The 26,335-nt window shown below is 35.3% G+C and overlaps 1 protein-coding gene across 2 annotated transcripts in view; it reads left to right on the forward strand.

The window, feature by feature from the left end:
* LOC107091297 (glypican-6-like) overlaps positions 1 to 24,385 on the forward strand; it is a 188,056-nt gene extending 163,671 nt beyond the window's left edge. For both annotated transcript variants that reach the window (XM_015385134.1, XM_015385143.1), the window contains 3 exons: positions 11,145 to 11,275; positions 13,573 to 13,748; positions 18,228 to 24,385. In XM_015385134.1, the coding sequence (XP_015240620.1) occupies positions 11,145 to 11,275; positions 13,573 to 13,748; positions 18,228 to 18,451 (531 nt within the window). In that variant the 3' untranslated portion in view covers positions 18,452 to 24,385. The remainder of the gene's footprint in view (positions 1 to 11,144; positions 11,276 to 13,572; positions 13,749 to 18,227) is intronic.
* Positions 24,386 to 26,335: the final 1,950 nt, after the last annotated feature.

Consider the following 26,335-nt stretch of genomic DNA (forward strand, 5'->3'; position numbering starts at 1 on the left):
TGCAAATCCCTTGGGCTCCATTAATTGCCAGCATTTTTTATCAAGAGATAATAAATACAAAATGACATATTCTAAAGTAGAATATCCCTCTTAGTCACTAAATTACGTAACACCTCACTATTAATGCTGTATTCAATTTGGCATGCCTTATATTTTTACTTAAATGCATAATTAATTAGGCTGGGGGGGTGGGGGTGTCTGAAAAGGTTTTGAATTGTTTATAACCTAAGCTTGCAACCTTTAAGAAGCATAAATTGCATTTTGTAGCTGTCTGAACCTACTGTAAGTTTATATAAAAACATTTAATGACTAAAGAAAGAATTACTAAAAAAAAAGATTTGACAGAATTGTTGCTTAGTAAAAGGTATCAGCAGACTTGTGTTTTACAAAAACTTAAGCTGGTTTACAATACAGAAAGATTATGTAGCATTTAGAGCTGTTTTAAGTGATTATATACATTGTATATTTATCATTATTTACAAAGTGGAAACATATTTTATACCCATTGTAACATTAAAGGTCACCATGAGTGTTTGACGCTATTAAGGCAGATGAGGAAGAATACAAAATCTGCTATCATTGGAAATTATATCACTATTGCATTATTAGATAGTATCATCACTGCAACACTGCAGGATGTTTTTACTTTGTTGTAGCCCTAGACATGGATGTATTGCAGTGTTCTTGGTCCGTTTGTTTTTATGACTGACATAATTATGTTTCAGGTTTGTTTGTTACATTCCAACCATTGCTCTCTGTTCTGTTTTGTCTTTGGGTGTTTGCATCTCTGTGTTTTATCTCATTTACAGTTTCCTAATAATAACAAAGAAAGGGGTAATATGTTGTGATCCCTTTCTTTATCTGGAACATATTGAATTTTATTGCTTTTTTAAAACAAAATAGATATACTTTCCTAACAGAACATATGTGTCCTTGGGTCCCAATATAAGTTAGTCAACACTAATGATACTTGGCTTCATTTGGTTGCTGCTCTCAGAATACTATTACAAAACAACAGAAGTGCTTACTTCTGTTGTTCAGAATATTATTTGGAGCAGTGGCCGCTGGTGGAGTTTTCTCCAGGGGGGGCTATAAATTCAAAATAGACGTATACCAAAAACCACAGTATACACACGAGTATATTTATATGAATGCAAACAACAAAAAAACATTATAAAAACACTACAGAAACAAAACATAATTTCATGAACAGGTTTACATTTTGTACTTAAATCTTGCCCTTCTGAGGCTTTGTGAAGACAAATTTGCATGGTTCAATATTGTGTCAAAAACCTAAAATCATAATATACCAGTTTAATAATGGAGAAGCTATTTGTCAGCCTCATATTTTTTTTAACATATAAAAAACTTTTTATTTTCTGAGAAGGTGTTTATTCAAGAGCAACTATGCAAATTAACATCTACAAAAAGTACTCTATATCATATTATTTTCCATTTGAATCCAAGATTGTCCATGTTTTTTTTGCCTTTTTTAAGAAGTGCTTTTATCAGTCCTACCTGTCTTTATCCATGCTTGGTCAGATCCTGACATTTGAAAAAGGAGGTAGGCTGTCAAAGCAGCAGAATAAAGCATTACCCTCGCTGCATGCAATTAGCCAAGCCTTGTAGCTAAGCCAGATCCTGGAAGAAGAGAGAGTGTACTTTCTCCATCTGTCTTTTAGACTGCTGACTGGCCATTTTTGCCCAAATATAGTGACACCTCAGTCCTGACATCTTCCGGCAGCAACGTCACTGTGTGGTAAGCGTAGTGCCATTCTCTTCGCTTTACAAGAAAAATCAATGGGAGCTACTAGAGACATCTGCAATCAACAACAATTATTTAAGATTTCAAGAGGACTTCCTTATTGAAATTCAACAAGAGCTATAGTAGAACTGACAATGCCCGCGTTCATGGCAGTTGGATGTTGTTATACATTGGGTAAAAGTGAAAAAAAAAAAATTGGTTATTTCACCTTTCCAATGCATGATCCACCACGGGTTCGTTGTTGCATTGCCAACTTGAAGAGGGAGGATTTGCCAATGCTCTCCTGGCCAGAGAAAAAACACATCAATAATTCATTATTCTCTGCTTTGCATAGTGCACTGGTCGTTGTCATCATGGATAATGGCACGTTGTGAAAAACACCAGATACGGCATTGGGACTTGCTTAACGGCACCGTGACGTTGCAATTCGATAGGTGGCAGTAGTGCTCTTTGACAAACATGGATGTCTCCGGTAAAGCACATTCAAAGGAAATTACTCCTTATTAAAAACACGTATCACTTATTGAAATGTGTGTTATAATTTCATACTTAAAGTACTTAAGCAGTTTGCCTTCTGGATGTGACCAGACTCTTCCTTTAAGACTTAACCAAGGTCATTGAGCTGGTGGGGCAGCGCCTTAGTGCTCTCTATTGGCCAGCCGCCACTGATTCGGTGGTAAAACACTTACAGTAATATGGTGAGTGGCATGATCAACTCAAGGAGATCTATGCATTACAATCATTTTATCACAGCTATCAAGTGTTTAGCTGGAGGTGGATCTGAACTTTGAAAGTCCGGTACAGCATTTAGTATTTACATTTAGTATGAAGTGCACCTTGTGCGAAAACAGTCAAATGGGGGTTTATTTGTGATTTTCAGAGGGAATGTTTAGCATCTGCCACAGGGGGATTATGGCCTTCACATCATTGGGAAAGAAGGTTTTCCTAAGATTGCTTTCATGAAATGTTCCTGAATCGTTTTCCTGATGAAAGTCGGGCAAAAAGTGCATCCTACAATCCCCTGGGCTGTCTTACAACCACATACCATTCTGTCAAACAGAGACACAGGAAGCTTTCTATTTCTGCCCAATAAAACTTTGTGAACAGTTGGATAGATGGTCCAGTCCATTTAAATTTTGGGGTTTCTTAAGCTGTTAGTTAGTTTTTTTTAAATAGTTTACTGAAAATGTTCATTTCTTTTTAAAATATTTTTACACCCTGTATTTTGCAGCTACATGCACAAAAATGGGCACTGTTCCTCTTAGTTTTTCCCCATGATTTAAAAGAACAAAGCAGTGTTGCATGTCTAAAACAAGTCTAAATGTACATTAAACATACACATAAACTATCAGAAGATCAAGCCCAGAGTGTGAAATACCTGTCAATATTTGGGGGGGTCCCCATCTCCCGATTGTTTTGCAATACCGATCTACATTTTTTCAATATACAGTAGGCCTATAACATTTCAAAGTCAAAGTCAGCTTTAATGTCATTTCTTCAGATTCACCAGTCATACAAGGACTCGAGAGGATGTTTCTCATTCACCAACAGTGAAACAGATAAAGTACACAGGCACAACAGATAAGATTATAATAATAATAATTATTATAATTATTATTATTATTACTAATTATATAATATATAGCTTAAAAACATTTTAGTGACCATTAGTGACAAAAAAGTATTTTATTATTAATTTTTTTTTACACAGTTTAAGACCCGCTTTAAATTTTGCTTTTGAGGCTTTCAGGGGGTCTCATGGGTTAATTGGGGGGGTCGTGCCCCCCGGACCCCCCGTATTTCGCTCTCTAATCAGGCCCATTAAGTGTAAATATTGTATATAAATAACAGTTGTTTTTTTGTTGTTGCTTAATGTCAATAAAAGTTAAAAGGGAGAAATATGATAGAAGTTTTTGTTTCATAGTAAAGGCGATAAGGTGTTTGCATTGTTTCCAACAAAGTTGGTCATCTGCAGAACCATCTTTGAATCAAAACAACTAGTTTAAAACAATCTTTGTTTTAAAACTGTACAATAGATTTTTTTGTAATGTTATTTTATTATAGCCTTATGATATTGGATGAGTTCTACAACACTTAGGTCAAATAACTTTGTTTTTGAATGTGCCAGATAAATGAAAATGACACACAAAAAAATGTATGTCGGAAAATAAACTATTAGTGTTAGCACAACTCAATGAGAACATTCATAAAATCTCATCTCCACAGACCTGTAGGTTTTAATGATATAGGTTTTTCAGAGAACTCTCACAGGGCAGAATGAGGACCATTATTGCAGAGATTCTGCTAAAGTGCAAATGTGTCAAAAGCAGCCAATGTTTTCCAAGAGACTTTCTTATTGCTTTCATTATAATAATTCTTGATTAATGTATTATGTATATATGTATTCTGCATCTGATGTCTTGCTGTCAGATTGGACTGATTTTAAAAACATTGATTTTAAACACATTGATTTTAAAAACCTGAACAAAGTCTTTATCTTAAAGCAGATCCATATGTTGTTTTCACTCCCAGGTTGCTTTGGGCAATGGTGAGTCAGAGCCATACCACTGTGTGTTAAAACTAACCAGCTTTGGTTCCTCAGTAATAGGATTACCACATCAAATGTGAGACCAGCCTCCTGCAGTGGCATCCTGTTATTACAGGCCTTTTCATGTCCTGTTAAGACCTACGGATTTACTGTATTGGGTGCTCTTTTAAAGGCTCAAGTATAACGAGGACATGAAGATGGTTTGGGGTGCATGTCACTATGCATGTTTACCTGAGCCCACATATTCTCGGGTTTGTGTGTGTAATCAGGATCATTTCACAGCCTTCCTAGTGCCCAGATGATCAGAACAAATCAGGTTGTTGTTTATCAGATCATTGCCTTTTGGATCAGTTAAGGGATTGTGAAGTTACTTTGAACAACTGCAGCTGCCATGACCAGCAATAAGACATGCAGAAGAATCCAGACATGTAAAAAAAAAAATAAAAAAAAAACTGAAAAAGGCACAGTAGGAAATCCAGGATATTCTCAAGGCTCTGCTTAAAGGTATGATGGAGGATTTGTGAATATTTTTAAAAAGGCCTTGTATAGTTGTACCCGCTTCCCAGAGGGAACGCCTATCAAATGCGTGCAACAGCGTGCACAAGCCCATTTCTCCTTGTGTACGCTCTGTTTAAAAGTTGCTGTTTGCATCGCTCATACAAGCTTACTTTTCAAAAGAAGATCTGTAATTTTTCTACTATGTCAGACTCACTACCGATAGGTGGAAATGGGGATGAGCACGTAGGACGACCTTACGTAAACATATCACCAGAATGATCGACAACTAGAAGGACCACTTATTTTGATGATCCACCCGGAAAAAGAAAATCCTCCACTATACCTTTATATAACCCTTGTTGTGTACTGATATTAATTTATGTTATTTAATATTTATTCAAATAATTTTGGATCTGTCATACCTTGTCCTCTGAACAACTGCTCTTATGGCTGCGGTGTTAGAACAACAGATCAAAGACTGAGTTTGTGAATAATCATTGTCAAACAGAAAACTCTTAACAATTATTGAATAAATTCACAACTTCTACTGAAAATACATGAATTTATTAACAAGAATTGTAACAGTTAAGTCTGGATGTTATGTTTGATAACTTTCCATGAGGTAGCTTTAAAACTAATGTTGAACAACTGGGATGTTTTCAAACCCATTCACAATGAAAATCAAGGAGGTGGATAAACTTTTATTTTGGTCAAACACTACATGATTTGACTAATTGAAAATCAATAACTAACAGATTTCTAACACTAAATTTAGGGACATTTCCAGTTGAAAGATTGTTTTAATGGTCAAAATTAAAAGAAAGCAGCCATATTAATTGATCTGTTTTAGATGGTCATATGATAAAAAGCTTGGAGAACAATTTTTTATTCAACAGGATCTTAGGTGAATAAAAAGTAAATTGTATGGCATTTTTCTGCAACTAGTATCAACACTTTAAAGAGCTGCAGCATCTTTTGAAGTTACTTAATATAGTTATGTCTGGGCTCTCAAGCTAGCAATAAAGTGCATAGCAAATTAGCAATTAACTAAATGGAAGACAGTGTCAAATGCATAAATGCCCCGTCTACCACCATCTCTGTTTAAAACAGGCTAACTGTGGTTGTGGCACAACAACTGAAAGAAAGGTTAAAATATGTTTGAAAATGTTAATTATCAGAGTGAGACAAAAAAAGCAAATGAAATGACGTTTTAAAAGCAGTATATATATTTTACATTAGTTTTGATTCTATTTTGTGCCAAATAGCAGGTTTTATGCAACAACAAAAGCATGAGAGGGGCATGTTAATTTTTATTTTTCATTCAATTTTTTCTATTGTAATTATGTGGTAAGTGTTCAATATTTCTTCTGTTTCATATATTGCTATGGCCAAATAATTAATTGTTTTTGAATGTTCTACTGTATATAGAAATATAATAACACTATCCGATCATGTCCTATGAGTATGAATATTAAACCAGGACTGAAAAAGACTCATTACTAGGAATTGGTTAAAAAAAACAAAAAAACAAAACATTTTTAAAGAGGAATTTTATTTAAAGCTGGTTGTAGAAACTTTGAAATCAGATTAAATAAACATTGCAAGAATTAACTAATTAGTGAAGCAATTGAGTTATTACTGTACAACAGGACTAAAATGGTAAATAATAAAGGATACAAGACATAAAGCAGATATGGCTTACGGACTTTGTTAGCATTTAAAGGGACATTTTGAAATTTTGTTGAACAAGTGATTGAATATTATAAACCTTTATTAAAACCTTCTGGTTGCACATTCATTCCTAATATCTCTTAGTTTATGAAGGACAGCTTGCTCTTCACCCTATAACATTCTGCTGCGCAGACTGTGGTAGTGGGTGGTGGTGTTACTCACTGCGCCCATTGCTCTGACCTCTATTCCTGGGGAGGATGCCAGCTATCCTTTCAGTGTCTCTACCATGGCAACTGTTGAGTTTAAAGCAAATGAAAGTCAACAAAAGAAAACCTAACTACTTTTGCATTCTTCATGCATTGATATCCTAAAGAACTTCAGTGAACAAACAAAACACAATTCCAAATAGGATGGAGCGTTACAACTATATTCTTTTTCTTCAACAAAATTGTCTCTCAGTTTTTCCTTCTGTTCATTGAGTTTCCGTTCTGTTCATTTCTATAGCTCAAATTCACAACAAAAGTCATTTAAAGGCAGTTTGCAAAAAAAAAATTATTAACCATCATACAGAATAATTTAAAGATCATTATATACATTTTAATGTATCTTCATTATGTACAGTAACAAACCCTTAAACTTCAGATCTCAATTATTTTAAAAGCATTTCTGTGTATGAAGATCCAGCCAACCGCATTAAATTACTGACTTACATGTATTATATTATTTGTATCATTAATTTTCTTTAGCCTTGCCCTGTCCAGGGTATTCCCTGCTTTCACTTAAAGAGTGCTGGAGATCACTGGAGGCACATCCCCCTGGGTACATACTGCATACATTTGCAGAGAAACTACAAAGAAACAGTGCTCCAGTAATACGTTCTATGGTATAGACTAAGTAGACAGCTATTGACAATAGAAGCTATTTTATTAGCTTCATCTAAAACATTAAGTTTTACATCTAAAGGATGAAAGCAAAAACAGAGAGTTAGTTGGAGCCAAAGCTCAGCCAATTGCTTCTGTCTATACGAGAGAGTCAAGTTAAAAACTGAAAGACAGGATCTGTAGTAGGGGACTTGTTATATGGGGCAGTAGTTCAGCAACAGCTCTTTACTTCAGAGGGCTGTCACAGCTAAACAGAACTCAAGGTCAAATATAAAATACATTCGCCTCTGGGTATAGTACCTGACTGCTTCCCATAAGATGATTCTTATGTTGCTCAGACTTGTTTACAATTGAACATGAGCATGTCACCTTTTGCATTATTTTTAGTTTTCATTTACAGTTTGTCAAACAAGGAAGCCTTTTGTTTGAGACGTCCCTTTATAGTTTATATTCAAGACTTTGCCTCCATACCTTATTACTCAAGTTTTGTTGGTGTAATTGTACCTTTGTATCACAAAATAATACTTATTCACATATTATTCAGTTTTTTTTTTAGCAGTTGATGCAGTTCTCATTTTAAAAGGACATATCTACAAAGAAAGGATGAAGGATTTTCATGTATTATATTAGATGCCAACATGAGCTTACACATCCAGTTTACTGCCTATAACTAATGTAACACTGTTTAAAATTACCTTTATGTATTTGTGAAATTCAACTACATACATGCTAAATTGATAAATGATTTTGGGACTGAGCTATCCCAAATAGTGTTGACTAGACGTAGTACTTCAACGCCTAATATAGTATATTATATATATATATATATATATATATATATATATGTATGTGTGTGTGTGTTCGCCATGCGATCTGCAGCAGTACATAGACTGCATCTATGGACATGTGACACTGTGGAACCATCAGCTTTCTGCCTACCATTGGGGATGCTGAGTGGCTCGGGAAAAATACAGTCTGTCGAGCTGTTCATCAGTGTCCAGTGTCCTGATGCAGTTGATGAATGAATTCATCAACTTGCCACTTCCCTGAACACACAGAAACTGGATAGGCTGGCACTAATCCCGCTATTTTGAGCTGGCTTTGCTTCGTGGTATGAGCCTTAGGTGTGAACCTCAGAGTAACAACATGAAACATTCTAGAAAAGGCAAGCAGAGTAGGCATGGTATAAATTAAGTTTAAATGAATAAGAAGAAGCAATGGAAATTTTATATTTCTGAAATTAATAAAAAGTGTATTTTATTTTTCACATATAGAATAAAGTGTCAAAAACTCCAAACTGTGACTGAAAGTATAGGATCAGTATGCTCACTATAGCTTTGATCAGTACAGTAGTTTTTATCGTATATAATATTAACTTTTATATTTATTCAAGGATAAATATTCCAGATGAAATTCTGTTTTAAAAATATGGAAAACATGATTTTTTTAATCCTTATTAATTACAATAAGCCTAAGAACAAACAATGCAGGCTTTAAATCCCACCTACAGTAATGCACTATTTTTAGAAGTTTAGACAGCATGTATGTGATTAAAAGTGAGAATTTGCTGTAAGACTTTAATTGCACTTAGTGTTAAACAAAATCGATTTCTGTCATGCTTGGGAAAAATTGTGATCCTGCCTGTTTTCCACTGACTAGTTAAATGCTGACACCATTTGGACAGCTTTTTTAGCAAGATGAGAAATATGTTTACTTTTAGATATATCAGTAACTTTTTACATGAGATCTTGCTATAGCTGCAATGATAACAAAAAGTTTTTTGTTTTGTTTTTCCTGAACAGGAGTGCGTATTCTCCATTGTTTGGCTTAATTCCGCACATCTTGAAATTCAAATAAAAATGACCAAATGCCTAATATGTCAAATTGAGTATACAGATGATATACTTGTCAAGTAAGCATGATAGAGATATTTAAAAAGGAAATGTTATTTTAAGCCAACGTTACAAGTTAAACTGACCCAGCAACTAGTTCTTGGTCTTTAACCTCCAAGTTCATATTTGGTCATTACTGAGCTTGTATGTCAGCAGATTAATCTTTCTGTCACATGAGCGCGCTCCATCTGTTCATGTAGCCTTTCAACCAACTGAGAGAAAAATGAGAGCTAAAAGTCTTTAGTTTATGTCACTCACTTGTCACTATTTAATTAATGAGGCTGTAAAAAAGGAGAAAAAAGGAGAAACAAAGGGAGGTATAAAGTTTCTTTTCCATATTAGCTTCTATTTTAAAGAGACGTAATAAAAAAGGTAAATTCTGAATAGAACAGCACAGCCATGGCCATGTGAATTAAAGATTTGAAACAGGTAAGCAGTAATTAGCTGAAGCTCAAAGAAATAGCTTATATCTGAATACCTTAAAAACTCAGCTGTAGTTTGACATCAAGGATCCAGACTGGTGATGTTGTTTTATCCAATATATGGCAGGACATTCTGTAGGACTGATACTTTTTTTAGTTTGTACTTTGCTGAGCCTTGAACAATTCAGCAGCTGAAATTGGTTCGAGTCCAAAACAATTTACCAGGAGAATTGAAACACAGCCAAGAGCAATAGAATTTTACGTAGAAGGTTGAGGCCCACCTACAAAGGATTTTCTCACCAAAGTATATATTAAGTCAGTCAGAGACAGGATGAATTTGTCACCTGTCTTTCTCTGTATATATATATATATATATATATATATATATATATATATATATATATATATATATATATATATATATTTTGAAAAATTGTGATCCTGCCTGTTTTGCTCAAGTAATATGTGAATGATTCTAGTTGTAATGTATGTGATGATATCATCTCAGCAATCATTCTCAACAAGGAGCTAAAAGAGTCATTAAATTTAAGACACTGATGAAAGACAATATAAGCTTTCTTGGATTTAGTTTTTTGAATTTTGCAAATGAAGGCAGATCAGACACACTCAACCCTTTAGAGACATTAGTTTAATTCTCAAAGAAATAAGTTACAGTAAGTCATATTCCAACAACATTTTGGTCCTATGTATTACTTAAGGTCATTTTAGATCATCTTTAATTGGACAGGTCTGTTTTTTTATGAGATGAAAAAAATTATTTTGACCATCTTTATTTAAACTAGAAGACATCATCCTCAAACATATTGTGATTTTGGTTTAACAATAAAAAAGGATTAATCAAGTTTTATGATTATTGTGTATTTTTGGCTGTAATGCAGTACTCATTCCCTCTTCAATTCATCAATACACTACTGCAAATCTTATGAAATCTTTACTTAGTCTTAATTTGTTTTTGTTTTTTTTTAATTGAAAAAATAGAACAAAAAGGAAACATAAGATGTTTTGGTGTGTGACAATTTGGGCTATTTTCTTCTCCTCCTGCTTGCTGCTCATCCGCTCAGGCTTCTTGTCGAGCCCAGATGGAATCAGTTGGGGGTAACCACTTATTCCAAATACCAGATTTGAAACCTCAAATCTGTCTTGTATGACTCAAAGATCAACTGAATATGAAGGGGGGCTGGAGAAAAAAAGGATGAACAAACTGTTGTCAGTCAGTAATTCTCATTTAATGGAATAAAATAACAGAAAGTATTATGAAGGAGACAAACTTGGTTCATGACTGCTACACCCCCAAATAAACATATTTTATACCTTGTTGTTGTGTTATTATTTGTTTATTGATGAGCTAAATTGTGTTTTGGATCTTTATTTTCCAGTTTTAGATTTAATTAGGATCTCAATGTGTTTTTTGTTTTTCTTTTTTTCCATGTTTTTGGCCAACGGCAGGTGATTGACATCAAAGACAAGTTACTGGAGTCCAAGAGATTCTGGTCGAAATTACCAGATGACATCTGTGCAGAAAGCAAACTGTCAGCGTCTGATGAAGAACAGTGCTGGAACAGCCACACAAAGGGCAGGTGAGGACTCAACAGCTCCAATAAAAAAAAAAAAAAGAATCAAACAGCTTTTATCACATTTTGCCTGCCATGGATTAAAATAACCACATTCTGTTCAAAGATTAGCAGTTTCTCTGAAACTACAATGGTTAGCACTGATATGGAGAACTTTTGCCGTGCATAATCTCCAAGGCTCTAATACTCGAAGGACTGTGGTGCTTCAAAAACCTCTTGTCACCCGAGCAGCTTGTAAAGTAGCCCTGAGACTGACAGTTGATTGGTCAAAAAGTAGCTCTTTCCAACAGTGAACTGGAGATGCTGGCAGGGAACATGTATCACTCTCTCGCTTCGATCCTCTCCAAGTAACAAAATCACCAGATGGTGCAATAAAAAATATATGCTGGTGCCAGTGCCATTTTAAGCACTGCTCTAAATCTGGTAGTTGAATTGATAATGAAACACCAGCCAGGCCATCAGGAATTCTTTATAATTTTTATATAGTAACCATGCTTTCTTTATACAGACCGATGACAAAAAAAAAAAAAAAAAACCTATCAACTTAATAAAAAATAAGGGTGAAAAAATGCATCATATGGCATGAATAGGATGTTTAAAAACAATTTCAGGGAGTATGTTTACGTTTGGCTACTTTGCTGCTTCAGGACCAGGATGAATTGTAGTAATTGATTGAACCATGAACTTAACCAGAATACCCCAAATAAGAATCCATCTGTTTATGAACTTAAACTCAAATGCACTTTGTTGAAACAGAAAAACAACGATCTGAGGCCCACCAGGAGGTCTCCCATTGAAAGGGTTCAAAACAACATGTGGCCACCTAATCAAAGTCTAAACAAACAGGCTGTGTATTCTTCACCCCTTTAAGGCAGGAACAGATAGTCTAGATGTGCTAGAATTGCAGCATCCACTACCACAATATAAAAAAAGCATTTTAATGTAAGTACCAAAATATTTTATTTCATTATTTATTTAATATACAGTATAACTAAATTCAATGTGCTTTATGCTCATTAAAGACCCAGTTATGTTAACTGTGTCCAAGAATTAAGGATGACCTCATTCAGCTGTGGTTTAAGAATGATTGTACTTTGCTACATAAAAAGAATAATTATAATAATAATAATTTATAATAACAAATTTGAATAAAGAAAAGTCCAGAATAATTGTTATTTTTAGACCTACCCGCCTTTTAATCATGAACACCTTTCTCAGTACCTTGATCTTTTACTTACCTCTTTTTGTAATTAAACCATTTTAGAGTCTAAAACAAATGCGTGTGTTAAATTGAGAGGTATATTTTATTTGGGACTAATACTATGACTCACTTTTTAATTAGGTTTTAGTTTGCAGCAATGCCCCTTTTTAAACTGCCAATATTGCATTTCAAAACAGGACAAAAAAAACTGTTAATACTTTCTCTAAATAGAGCTAGGGAAAGCTAAAAAGAAATAAGCAGCGTATTCGACAATAAGCAATGAAAAGGAGATGTGATTCAGTTCAAGCTGAGTGTGAGCAGACAGGCAGGTAGAATCACAAAGAAGTTGTCCCAGAGTATCTAGGGCACAGACAGAGAAGCAAGGTAAGTAAAAAGCTTCACAGGAAACAAAAAAAAAACTTTTCTACAAGGTCTAGACACAAGTAGGATTTGCACTCTGTTGTCTTGCTGCTGGCAGGGAATAACTTGTGGCAAAGATTGGAAAAAGGAGGGTTGAAGAAAAAAATGTTTAAGCCAATGCAAACAGTTGAACCAAAGGGATTTATGTATCCAGGATTGAAATCACTTAAAATAAAAAGGCATTGGCTGCAAACAGTGGCTGGTAGGACAACCTATACTGCATTTACACCCAATTGCTCCGGATATCAAATGTCATTAAACGTGAATTTCATTTTTAAAAGATCAGGAGCATCACAGTTCTGCCCATCTGCTGAAACATTGCTAAGACTGGAGGTCCTGAGAAAAGCCATTCTGGTCTTTCCACAGTATTTCTGGGAGTGTCTGAGAACATTTTCCATAGGAGGAATTCTAATCTCATGTTTTCACCAGGGAACTATTTGGGTTTAATAAGAGACTTCAAGACATTCGAGCTGCACCAATCTTTTCTATGAACTAAAATAATTGAATTTTAGTCAATTATTAGTCAAAATCAATTAAGCATCCAGCCCTAAATTGTATGTAGATATTTATTTCCACCTTTTTACCTTGCTCCTTTACATATGTGCTAGGATTAAAAATCTTAATCAAAATGTTCGTCTCTAATGTTTGTGTGTTTTTTTGGTTGTTTTTCTTCTGTTTTTAGATATTTCCCTGAAGTGGTTAAGGAGGGTCTCACCAACCAGGTGAACAATCCAGAGGTGATTTTGGACATCACCCGACCGGACACACTGATTCGGCAGCAGATCATGACTCTACGAGTCATGACCAACAAGCTAAAGAATGCCTACAATGGAAATGACATCTCCTTTCAGGACTCCAGTAAGTCCTCAGATATGGAACAAGGCTTCTCTATTTCCTTCTTTCACTGCACATTACTTTTGATTTACACCGTGTGACAAACAGCAGTCTCAAAAAATACACAAACTACAGAAACAACATCTCATTTTTCATTCTTGCTGGAACTTGTCACCAACGGCAGTGGATGTTCAGAGCATCACAGAGGCAAGGCATATATTATTAGGAGAATAAATAGCTCAAGGTGAGGAGAAACCACCAATGATAGACAGCCAGGCCCACATTTAGGAAGATGTACATCTCACATGTTGTCGTGACAGAAACTGTCATGTTTGATTCTGTGGTTTTGCTAGTGCTGACAAGATGGTAAAATACTCTGAGCCTGAAAGAAAACATCTGTGTCTCTGTGAAAACCAATAATACATTATGTTTTTCTTAACATTAGCAGTATTCAGTGGGAATAGATTGTTAAATGTGTTAATGCTTCACAGGGGAAATATGAAAAGAAAATTGCATAAAGAGTATTCCATACATGCAAGTTCAGTCTCAATTATAGCTGTATCTTGGATCAACTAATTAAATATATATAAAAACAGATCTTGTCATGCAGGGCAAAAAAAGCTCTACATGTCTTGTAGTAAGAATTTTCATTATCTTTGACATGAGAAATATGCAACTAAATTACAACAAACTGGACTGAGAGTTTCTCCAAAATGCTAAAAGATATTACGTAGAGCTAGAATAGAAAGTTTTTGCTTTTTATTTTATTTTCATCCGTACCATAGTGAACATTAATACAAAGGAAGCATGTACTGCATGCAGTTCTTAAGATCTAATGCAGCTGTAGGTCCAGTCAATTGTTTAAATTTTTTTAACCTCTCAAAACCCGTTTTAAAGCATTTACAAATAATAACTCAGAATGCATGAAAATTTCACTTGTAAACTACACAAATATAGACATGTTAGACATCCTTAGAAAGCTTATATTCTCCACAATTCAACCACCAAGTTTATTTTATGGAGATAGCGAGCACCAAAGCACAATTAACACAGCTATAGCAGCATGTCAAATTTTACCATGACAAAGCAGCCACAACAAGCAAGCATTTCTTTATAACTGCTGTTCAAAAAAATTCCTATTATTTTCGAGAATAAGAAGTCAAAAGGTCTTGTTTGAACTGATGCAGCTTGGGTGTAAATCACATCCATCATAGCGATTCGATCGAGTATCAATTTCCTGACCCAACGATTCGATCATTTTCTATACCCAAGAATACACCATGATTCATCCATCCATCTAACACCCTTAATCCCAGCTGGGGTCACTAGGGGTGCTGGTGCCTATTTCCAGTGGTCAATGGGCGAGAGGCGGGATACACCCTGGAAAGGTCGCCAGTCCATCCCAGGGCAATGCGATGGACTGGCAACAAACAACCATTCATGCACACACAGACCGAAGGAGAATTTAGAGAAGCCAATTAACCTAACAGTCATGTTTTTGGACTGTTTTTGGACCCACACATGCTCAGGGAGAACATGCAAACTCCATGCAGAAAGACCCCGGGCCAGGAATCGAACCCACTGAGCAGCCCACCATGATTAATTTCGAGAAATTGGTTAAAAAAAAAATTCAAATTTGAAATAAATCAATGAAAGCTGAAATATCTATATGCATTTTATTTCAGAAACAACAGCAAATAACAGAAGTTGCAAAGTTGTACTCCACCTAGGCCTATGAAAACCTCATTCACTGAAAAATAATAATGCCTCTGTGTTATAGATTCTGAAAGGCCTTGCATCAAAAAATACTGCAAGTGGAAAGAGGGTAGTGGCTAAAGGAAGCAAGGTAGGAGGGCAAAATAGGTTTAGGGAGTCAGAATTATGTCCAGGAGCAGGTGGATAAAAAAAAAGCCCGGCGGAAAGAAAAACATTAATCGATACACTTGCAGACGTTTCGACTCATCGTGTCGTCGGCTGTTGGATCAATGCATCGATACAAAACAATTATAATTTACACACCTATGCTATACATTAAATGACAAGTTTAAAATACAATTTAAGAGATCTATTTAAAATGTATTTTTTTTAAATATGAGACCTTTCAGGTAATTATAGTGCATTCTTCCAGATATTTTCCCTCACAGTGGCTGCTTTGTTTGAGCTGGATGCGTGTACCAAACCCTGCAAATAGAACCTGTAGGATTACCATGGCATTTACCAACAGAGGACCAGAGAATCTCAGACTGGCATCTAGCAAATTATAAGGAAAAATACTCTTTATTGTGCAACATAATTTTTTTGCTCCTTTTTTTTCATCATAAATGAATGTGTCACTGTAGGTTTTTTGGCTTTTCAGAGACAACTGGACAGAAAACTTAACAACACAAAACACCTTAAAATTTAAAAGAATTCTATAACAACATAAAAGGTTAGGTAAGGTTTATTTCAAAGCTTTAGTTCTTTATTACTGGTATGTAATTTATTTATTCTGCATTATTGTTCTCCTGCATTATAATTTGCATTATATTCTATTTTTCTGCTTTCTAGCTCACCCATGCATTCTTTAGCAGATTCCCTAAGTTTCTTTCTTATAAAGTACATTTAGATTTGTAGTTGCTGGAATCCTCAGTGGAAGTGCATGTAAACTATTTAAAGTATGTATTAATGCTGTAATTTTAGGCACACAAAACTAGAAGCGACAAAGTAAAACCAAAACCCAGAGAGATCAGAAGAGTTCAAAAATTAGTTTATGATAAACCACTTGGTCAGCTTAGATAATGAGAATGGAAATTAATGCTGCTTTAATAAGACGTTTGTGGCTAATTTACAGTCTACAGTTTTGTTCTGTTTTTTCTGTTAGCTCATTAAAATTACAAGGACTTCAATATTAAAGAAGATATAATTATGTATTGTAGGAGCCGAGATGGTATCATGCCACTGTGATAGAGCAGTTGCTGTAAAATTGTTGATATTTTAAAAATGCGCTATGTTCTTATTATAAATACTGAGGTTAGAGCAGCTAGCTAAATTGCGCTTTATATCAGTATAGGCTCAAGAAAGTATATCCTAACCTTAACTGTGTTCCTAGGATGCAAACTTTTCTAAATCCAGCATTTTCTAAGACAGACTTTAGCTCAAACTCTAATAACAGAGAAACTTTGTAGTTATTGGTTCAACCTTCTCTAGGTAGTTTACACCAGTTTCTGACATACTTTCAGACATTCATGACTTTTATTTAGAAACCTTACAGACACTAGAAATAGACACACGATTCTTCTTCACTCAGTTTCATCATTAACACCATCAAGCAGTGTTGTCAGTGCAACCTGATAACTCTTAGTAGGATGCTGTCACTAATTTAGAAAACATTTTTGATTCTATGACAGGCCGCCATTTAGGGCCTAACAAGCTTTATACCGTGATCTGGGTGAATACTCGAACCTGACTGGCTGCATGGTGTCTGCTAAAAAGGACACCTATAAATAGAATAAGGTCAAATTGCCAGATTGCTCTAAATTAAAGAGTTGACTCAAATGCCAGTTAGTAACAGCAAGACAATAGACAAAACAAGAATAATTTTATATTTTACTTTAACCTAGTAAATTTGATAATTTGGAAGAGTGTGGTGTAGCAGAAGGGAAAGAGAGAGGAGAATATAAAAATAGGGATATAAGACACAAGTGACGCCAGAGGAATTTAGCAATTTAGACGTTGACAAAGACAAGTAAATTCAAAAGCCATGAAACGTGCAATTACAACACTTATAGTCTTTCTGGCCCAAAGAAAGATGATCATAAACTTTGAGAGCTACACTGCCACTACTCTTAATGACATTTTGCAATTGTTTTGCATGCTTGTTTATGAATAACGTATGAATTATTGGATTAAAAAAATAATTAGCAAAAAGATAATTGATTTAATATTTATTTATTTCATAAAAGACAAGTGGGATAGTTCCATTTTAGGTCTCCATTATCAGAAATAAATTGGCATCGTGGAAGCAACTGTTTTCTGTTACATGTTGAACGGTTCACACCTCCGTATTGTCCATTCTAATCTGGTTCTAAAATGTTACCAGAATAGTAAAGCTTGGGATGCGGTGGCCTAGTGGTTAGAGCAGTGTGCTTGTGCTCTGAGAAGGTGGCAAGTAACCGGAACGGTCCGTGCAGCCTCCACTCTGGGTTCGTGAGCAAAACCTTTAACCCCTGATTGCTCCCCAGGTGCCACACATAGTAGCCCACTCTTCCCCAAGGGGATGTGTTAAGATGCAGAGATGAATTTCTCCATTGTGAGATCAATGATGTTCAATTATTAATTATTATTAATTGACTCATTATTAGAAATGATCCCTTACTTTATCAACTCATTCTTCCAACTATTCAAAAACATCATGAGTTAGTAAGCCCATCTTATACTTTGTAAAGCTTGAAAAGAAAACAAATGCAGTTAAATAATTGCTATCTGTTCTCATTTTCAAATTTGGCTTACATTTTTTTGTTGCAGGTGACGAGGGCAGTAGCTCCGGAAGCGGAAGTGGATGTTCTGATGGCTGCACGACAGAGTTTGTTTTAGTAGTAACAGAAGCTCCAGTGATCGGACCTGACAGAAGCGATGAACGGGCGGCAGCTGCTGCTGCGGGCCAGTCATTCTCCTGTGGACCCTCCACAATGCTGGTGATGGGTGCCCTCACATTCCCACTCTGGGCAGCACAGACCCAATGGAGATAATACAGTGTGGCCTGATCTTTGACTCTTATACTGTTAGCAGTATGTTTCACAGCTACCCTGCTGTTTCCTCACTGGACATGTAGAACCTCCTGGAAACATGTCAAGAATGGCTGACTATATGGTGTGGTAAGGTTGGAAGTGAATGCAGTGCTGAATCTTGCTTGTCCCCCAAAGAATGTCCGTTGCCATCAGTGAAGCAGCTTTTACCATCTCTGAAAATATGAAAATGTGGTGTTTTCTCATCATCATGTGAGCTCTAAAAAACATGCTTCTCCTTTAGGAATCCAAACTATGTTCACATGGCTCTATCAGTGATTTTTCAGATAAAAAGAAAACCTTTATTTTTTCTTCCTTTGTGTGATGAAATTAAATAAGACAACACCATTGTTATCCTATTAGTTCTCTTTTCCTCAGACAATGGCTGAAAGATTTGATGTGTGCATGCATGAGTGTGATGAAAACAGACATTGTTGAGTTCTACTATTTTTATTTGTTCAGATTTTATTTTATTTTATGTTTCCAGCCTTCAATGTTTAAGCTTTTTTGTTTGTTTTCTTGTTATTTTGCAAAGTACCATAGAGCCCAGACACTTCATTAAGTTTCCTCTTAAGTCATATCATTGTTGCTTGAGGAAGCAGCAAATCTTACAGCCACTTTGTTGATGCACACCTGATTATCTCTGCAAAAGTGCTAAAATTGCTGCACTAAGGGTACTACTTTGCACAGATTATTATTTTTTTGGCTTGTTTATAAAGCTGCAAAAGGCACCCATTATATAAATATATTTAAAAAAAGATTTCTATTTTCAGATCCTTTAGGTTGATTGTATTGTTCTTTAAGTGGTTACAGTATGTAGGATTGTACTGTAATGTGATCCACTGGTTTAGGTTAAAACTTCATCTCTATAGAGATATTAAATATATTTTATTTCATTAGAATTTTTATGTTACAAAATCTTTCAATAACAATATCAAGCCATTATCCTACAAATGCCTGCAAAGATTATTAATCAACCTTTTTTGGGGTCATTAACATGCACTTACATATTTCTTTTTATCCCCAGAAGACTGGAAAGGCAAATAAAGAGAGATGTATTGCAAAGGAATATTAAGTTAATTTATTTCTCTGGATTTCAACGATAAGAATGAGCACAACGCTGAAATTAGCATGTTTTTGTCTGAGCAGCAGAAGCAAACCAGCCCATCCTACAACCTTGCATTTTTGCGTAATTTGATATGGCATGTACAATGTCACCTCTAAAAGAAAAGGACTGCCAAGGTTAGGGACATTGAGAACTAAAAAATTTGGACTTACTACTTTTATCCTTCAGTCTGTCCCCTATAGGCTTTGACCTTTACGGACTGTAAAGGCTTAGTGTGTAAAGCAAATAACCTCTGTTCCAGAAACACAGCACCTGAGACCCCTGGTCATGCAGAAAAGGTTAGCCTTAGAAAGTGTCACAGACCCGCTGCTTAAATTAACAATGGGAGATTTGTTTTAACATTTTGCACAAAAGATGAAAAAAAAAAAATGTGTTTGCTCTCATGTTTGCTTCTGCAGGATTGAAAACCAACCAAGTAATGACCAATGAAAGCTGTTTCCACATTACACAGGATCATTATCACAGCACTGACCTCTCCAAAGGAATCAGTGTAACAAATTAAGGCCCTGTGCACACGCTCACCCGTTGGGCTTGTTATTTGTTCTGTTTGTATTAACACATCTACATCACAACTTTTTCATTTTAAAATCTTTGCACAACACACCAGCAGATGTGCAAATAATTTTTCCCTGTCATGCCTATAGTAGGGGGTATTGTTTTTGAAACACTTTCTACTTTAACAGGCGCCAGCATGAAATTAGATTCTAGAAAAACAGTGACCCAAAGATTTATGAGGACATAGAGGGAATTTCAATGGTTGTTTTAAGATGACTTGGAATTTAATTAAAACAATTACTGTTGATTTTAAACAGGTTAGAATCTATTATCATGTGCACATTAATTTCAATTTATTGCATTAATAGGTAAGCAGGATTTTCTAATGCAGATTCAGTTTTTCGTGTGAATACAACAACAGACACAGGAATATCATTAAGTAATTTCCCTCTAGAACAAATTTTTTAAACCTTTCTATTAAAATAGGAAATGTGTGCCATTATCATGAACATTAAGTTTAGAAACGCTGCAGAACTTTTCACTTTGAACAAAAATTTAAAGTGAAGGTCCTAACAGCAGCTTAAAATATCTCAGAGGTTATGTTTAACCAACAGTATGTAGAAAGGAGGATACTGTAGGACTGTATATATCTGCCCTTACCTGAAGGCACCACAGGGTGAGAATCAACAAAAAGTATCAAGCACAAATTTTACGCAAGCATCACAGCTGATTTCACACAGAGCACCAGAAGGGAAATCTGTCCTCAGTGTGCTTGTGTGACTCACAGTCAAGGCCCTGAAAGCCACAGGAAGCTCCCACGACACAACTGTTGACCTCTTTAAATTCACTCCTTGCCGAAATCTATTTAGGAGAAAGTGACTGATTAACACCCACCTACCCAACAAAACCAGCATGGCATGATGAAGGCACTGAGGCATGAACCTTAATTGTAGAATGCAACAAGCAGAGGCCTGAGGAAAGATGCTGCAGTGATTAACATAAGGTCCTCCCCAATGTCAAACTGTCCAAAGGTAAATCTGTGGAGTAAAAGTTAGAAATCCAAGTACACTTCAACTGTCCCTGATTGTTTTAAGTAGTGCAAAATGAAAGGAATAAGCAAAAATCATACCCAGTGTTTCATAGTTAGTGAAATCAAAATTTTAGCTATAAAGTCAAGATCTGGATGTTATGACTGATAAAAAAGACAAAGAGGGAAGTGGTTTGTACAAACGTAATTAATAGCGTGCTCTCCACTCCAGATGATATAAAGATTGTTAATATTTTAAATTGTGAAGTCTACTTTGTTTGGTAGCATGCACTTTCCTTCATTTCAAGCTTGCAACACATTCCAAAAAGTTTGGGTGCTTTAGATAGCCAATGGACTAGTTTCCTGGCTTTGATAGAAAAGGTTTTAACAAGCTAAGAAAAGTTTACCTTCAGACGTTTTTACAATCTGAATAAGAAATTTCAAAGTTGTAAAAGAATTAAAACAAAGCTACAAATGGTATCGGATGCAAAGATTATATCTTTAAAAATGGTGGGTAGATGCACTTTTTTAAATTTCTTTGGCTTTGACAAGTAGAATATCTTCTATTAAAGAACAACATGCCACCCTGCAGACATGAGGAAAAGGCTGCTGGACAAGAGAGTGTGATATAAGTACAGTAATCCTAACGCGTCAGTGATTGTGAAGAGAATTTGATTGAAACAGCAAAGTAATACCAGATATGGTTTTTCAAGGAATAAGACTTCAAAGTCCTCATTTGTTAGAATGTGTTATAAAGCTTCAAATGCAGAAAGAGATTTCACCGTATTAAAAAATAAAAGAAAATCAACTACACCATTCAACAGTCCTTCCATCTGACAAAGAGAAATACATCGCTGATACAAAAGATGTGACTCAAATATTAACTTTCATAATTAGATCAGAATATTTGATGGGTTTAAAGATTTGTGACTGAGCTTGAAATGAATTGATGGTGTGGGTTAGGGAGGTCAGATTATATACTGCAAAAAGCCGACAGCTTTTTAATCATGAGGCATTTTAACATTTTTAAGAACAAAATGTGGCTGAGGAAGAGTAGAAGGAAGAAAATTGTGCATATTTTCATTTCAGAGCCTGCACTGAAGAAAAATTGTAATTATGAACTAAGATTGTAAAGCCTTATAACTGAGTAAACCAATGGTTTCAGAGGTGGCATCCTTTCTTTTATTATTTAATATGCTGACTCCTGCAAGCCATTCAATGGGATGCAGATTAAATTAATATTGGTGGTTGTGTTCACATTATGATTTTTAAGTCAGACTATGATTAAGTCTTAATATACTTTATTTGCTTGTTTTATTTCTAGTAAAGAGAGTGTGTGTTTGATGCTCAAGATTGTGTTTTTACGTTCTAATATTGGCAGCTTTGCCAAAGAAAATAAAAAATTTACAAATTTATCTTACATTTCCTGAAAAAACATGAGTGCTTTTGGATAGACAGTTACTATTATGTGGGTTGTGCTTGAATCAGCACGTCTCTGGTCATTTAAAAGTTTTAGATAAGAAAAAGAGTGGTGGTCTAAAACACTTTCCAACCAACAAATTGTCTTAAATTTAAGAATCTAGAAGGATGAGATGTATGGGGGTAGAGATGCACCCACATTTGATGCATCAACGTTATTGGAGCATGAGGAGGATAAGGCCACCTCCATGTCCTTGGTCTTCTTTCTCTTGTAGACCACTACTGGGTCAAAGAATCCAGTTTGATTGACTGAACATTTCAAGTAAATTTCAGAGAAGAATGCAAGGGTGACTTAGTAAGCCCTTTTCCATGTCTGAGCCTGGATCCTAAGCACATGAACACAACTGACTCATCACTGAGATTTGAATTAGCCTTCATGCAGAAGTTGGTGGCTGCATTGCACTCTATTTCGATCTGGTAAAAGGTTTGATCACCCAGTCGTATTTGGTAGAAGTCAAAGTAAAAAATCCAGAACACTTATAGAGAAGAAAAACAGCTGATGGTGCTTTATTTGGTCAGAGTGATGAAAAACTTTCCCTGGAAAGTCCTAAGAGCTGAATGTGGAGTCTGCTGTGATGTGCAATACTGACTTTTCTTGACCTGATTATAAGCGAGACATTTGTGAAAGATCCAATAAAAGGCAAATATTGTTTTTTCTAAGCTGTGTGGCTGATTATCTGCAAACCTAGAATGTTGTTTCATCAATACCAATTTATGTAAAATGTGATTTACATGAGAAAATATCTAATTTGCCGTAATTTTGGTATTTTTCCTAAGGAGATTCAAGCTGGCAGAAACAGCACCGGGTTCAGAAACCATTACCCTGATGACTTTATGCTTGGCAAATCAAACGAATATTGATATGTGCAATATACTAGGTAACAGTGAAAAAATAATTCATTTGAAAGTTTTAAAAAAATAAAAACGTACCTTAGGCAGGTTTCTGAGTCAGGCCCTAAGAGTCACAAACTAAAGTTTAAAAAGGGCAGAAAGTCAGCTGATAACTGTCAAATACTAGTCCTGTTTGATCTTTATCGTTGAGTCTTAATAAATATGTTTTTGTGCAGTTTAGAAACACAATAAGCATCTGCAGCCACACAAAGGTTGAAGGTACCCATTAGAGCCTTTGCTGGAGCTGTGATTGCATCAGAGCTGAGGATGAGTGAGGATAATGCTGGGCTTTGCTGGGGTTGCTGAAAACACAACAGTGAAAGTGAATTGAGAATCACAGCCTGGTCCAGTTTTTCCAAAGAGCTTGTATCTTAAGAAAGCTGGTGTTTTCCCACAATGATAAAATGTGCTGATGGCTTTCTCTGCTACCTTCTTTTATTCCAATCCTTCTTGACATGTTGAAGTTATTCTCGCCAGAACTACAAAGATTATTTATCCATGACCCATAAATAAATCATTATCAGCCTTCTGGATTATTTCACCATTCAAAAAAAGAGAAGACTGTAATCAACAGTGTCTGATTTATTTTTACTCAATGTTTAGAACACAGTTTGTTATGTGTTTTCATTTCAGCAAAAATCATTTGCTGCACTATTGCTAAACAAATGCTATGAGTGTGGTACTTTTGTGACTTGCAAAAACGTTATGACTAGGGAGCACGTTACAATTTTTTGAAACTGTTCAGTGCACGCTGTTTAAAGTGTTTGGGGGAACTAAAGTCGGTGGTTATACTAGCAGACATGCCTTACCATTTTTTAAAAGACTAAAATGTATTGCTTATTCGGCTTTTGTTACACATTCTTGTATACAGAAAATATTACAATGGTAATAATAAAAATTTTATTAAAAAAAACAACAATTCTTCTTGGATTTTTTTACTGCACTGTACATCATAAATAACTATTTCCTAGCTAAAAGTTGTTCAGTTGTTTAAGTTTTGTGACTATTTCATGAGTATGACACCATCATATTGTAAATTTAAAAAGTGGTTGAAGACTGTTACCTGCCCACCAATTTCCTCCGTGTGTGCCCCTTCTCTAGCCTATTGGTGCCGCTCCCAGCCCTCACCTCGGTCAATCATCCTTCAAAATTCTGCACTTGAAGCTCCCAATCCAACCAACGACTTACATCATCAACTCATTACATCAACTTATTCCACTGGCCTCCCTATGCCTCCCCTCATTCTTCCGTGTCTATATTCAACCACCAGGGTCAGACTCTGGGGGAAAAGACATTTCTATCCAAGGGGATTGAGCACCAACATCTTCTGCTGGAGTCTGAGAGCCAAAAACATAGATTTCAAAGTGTCAATACAGCTTTCGAATTGCTGCTTTTTCTATATGTGTCTCTCCAGGTTAAAATAACGTTAATTATTATTATATGTCATGCTACTTCCAGCTATTTGTTTTTTGCAAAGTTATGCAGTATTGAAGTTATTCTCTTGTTACACTTAGATTTGTGCTTTCACAGAATTCTGTAGGCCCCTGAACCTCTTAGACGATAATTTCCACTCTAGTGCTAGTATTTCATAGCCTGATGAACCAGACTAAATGTGAGATTAAATGTATAATTTAGTCTTGCCCCGATGAATGAGACATCGGAAGATTGTTGATGAGAACAACTCGTTGTTTTTCAAACCATGTCTGTGCCTATTGGCCAACGCTCTGACCAATGAGAGGAACTGACTTTGACGTAGTAAGCGCGACAGAAAGCTGGTGGGGGAGTGTAAACAAACAGCCTGTCGGTTGATAAAGTTAATCAATACTAAAAGTCCGGTACTACTAAAAAACAATACTATAAATAAATATTAAAGTTTACCTATGAGATTTTTTTTAATTTTCCAATGTTTGAATAAAATAGTCAGGTAGAATTAAGGTTAAATAAAATTAAGGTTTTTTGTTGTTACACTGCATATTGTTAAAATACACTGAGGTAAAAGAAGGATCAAGATTTCTTATTGTCCCTTCAGGTTGTGTTAAATGACAGTAAAATGTCAACCTAAAGATTTGTAGTTCTCAAACGTGTCACGACTTCGCCTGCCATAACTACTCCTATTTCAAAACCAGACTGCAAGGTGTCATCCTCCCACAACGGTATGAAAAAGCACTTGAAAAATGAACAATCTGCTATAATGACAAGTGACATGGTGTGGCGTGTTCTTTATATGCATTTCATGAGCAAAGACTGACCTGTTTTTCGTGGTCCCTGGCATTGAAAAATCTATATGTGACTGATTTATGATGCGCCCACTCACACAGACAGGTGGGATGTATTTTGTTTAGCTAAGTTTAAACATGACTTGAATCAGAAAACACAATAAAAACATTAGGACATGTTTCCAAAAGAAAGGTTAGACAGAATGGTGTTCTTCTGCATGAAATTTCATCAGCACATTTCTATGTTAATAAAGAACTAATTACATAAATCTCTCAGCAAACCACTTTCCTTTTAAAAAACGCCCCAACAAGGTCATATAGAGGTCAATAAAAGCACTGCTTAAAAAATTTTAAAAAACCTGAAGGCTACTATGCACGTTCTGCTTATTTAATTTTGAATAAATAAATGGTTTATCTCTTAGTGATGAGCCCTGCTTTGTTCTAAAAAACACAAGGCCAAGTTATCCAAGTAGCATCCATATAAAGCTCAATACTAATTGAATGATGTTGTTTGAAGGGAAATTTCAAAAGTAAACCACAATTCACAGTAATGCCTTGTCAGAAACCCAAACGCAGCTTATAGACAGATAGATAGATAGATAGATAGATAGATA

This window comes from Cyprinodon variegatus, unplaced genomic scaffold, assembly GCF_000732505.1.
Source record: "Cyprinodon variegatus isolate N-32 unplaced genomic scaffold, C_variegatus-1.0 Scaffold15, whole genome shotgun sequence".
In the NCBI taxonomy this organism is placed as follows: Eukaryota; Metazoa; Chordata; class Actinopteri; order Cyprinodontiformes; family Cyprinodontidae; genus Cyprinodon; species Cyprinodon variegatus.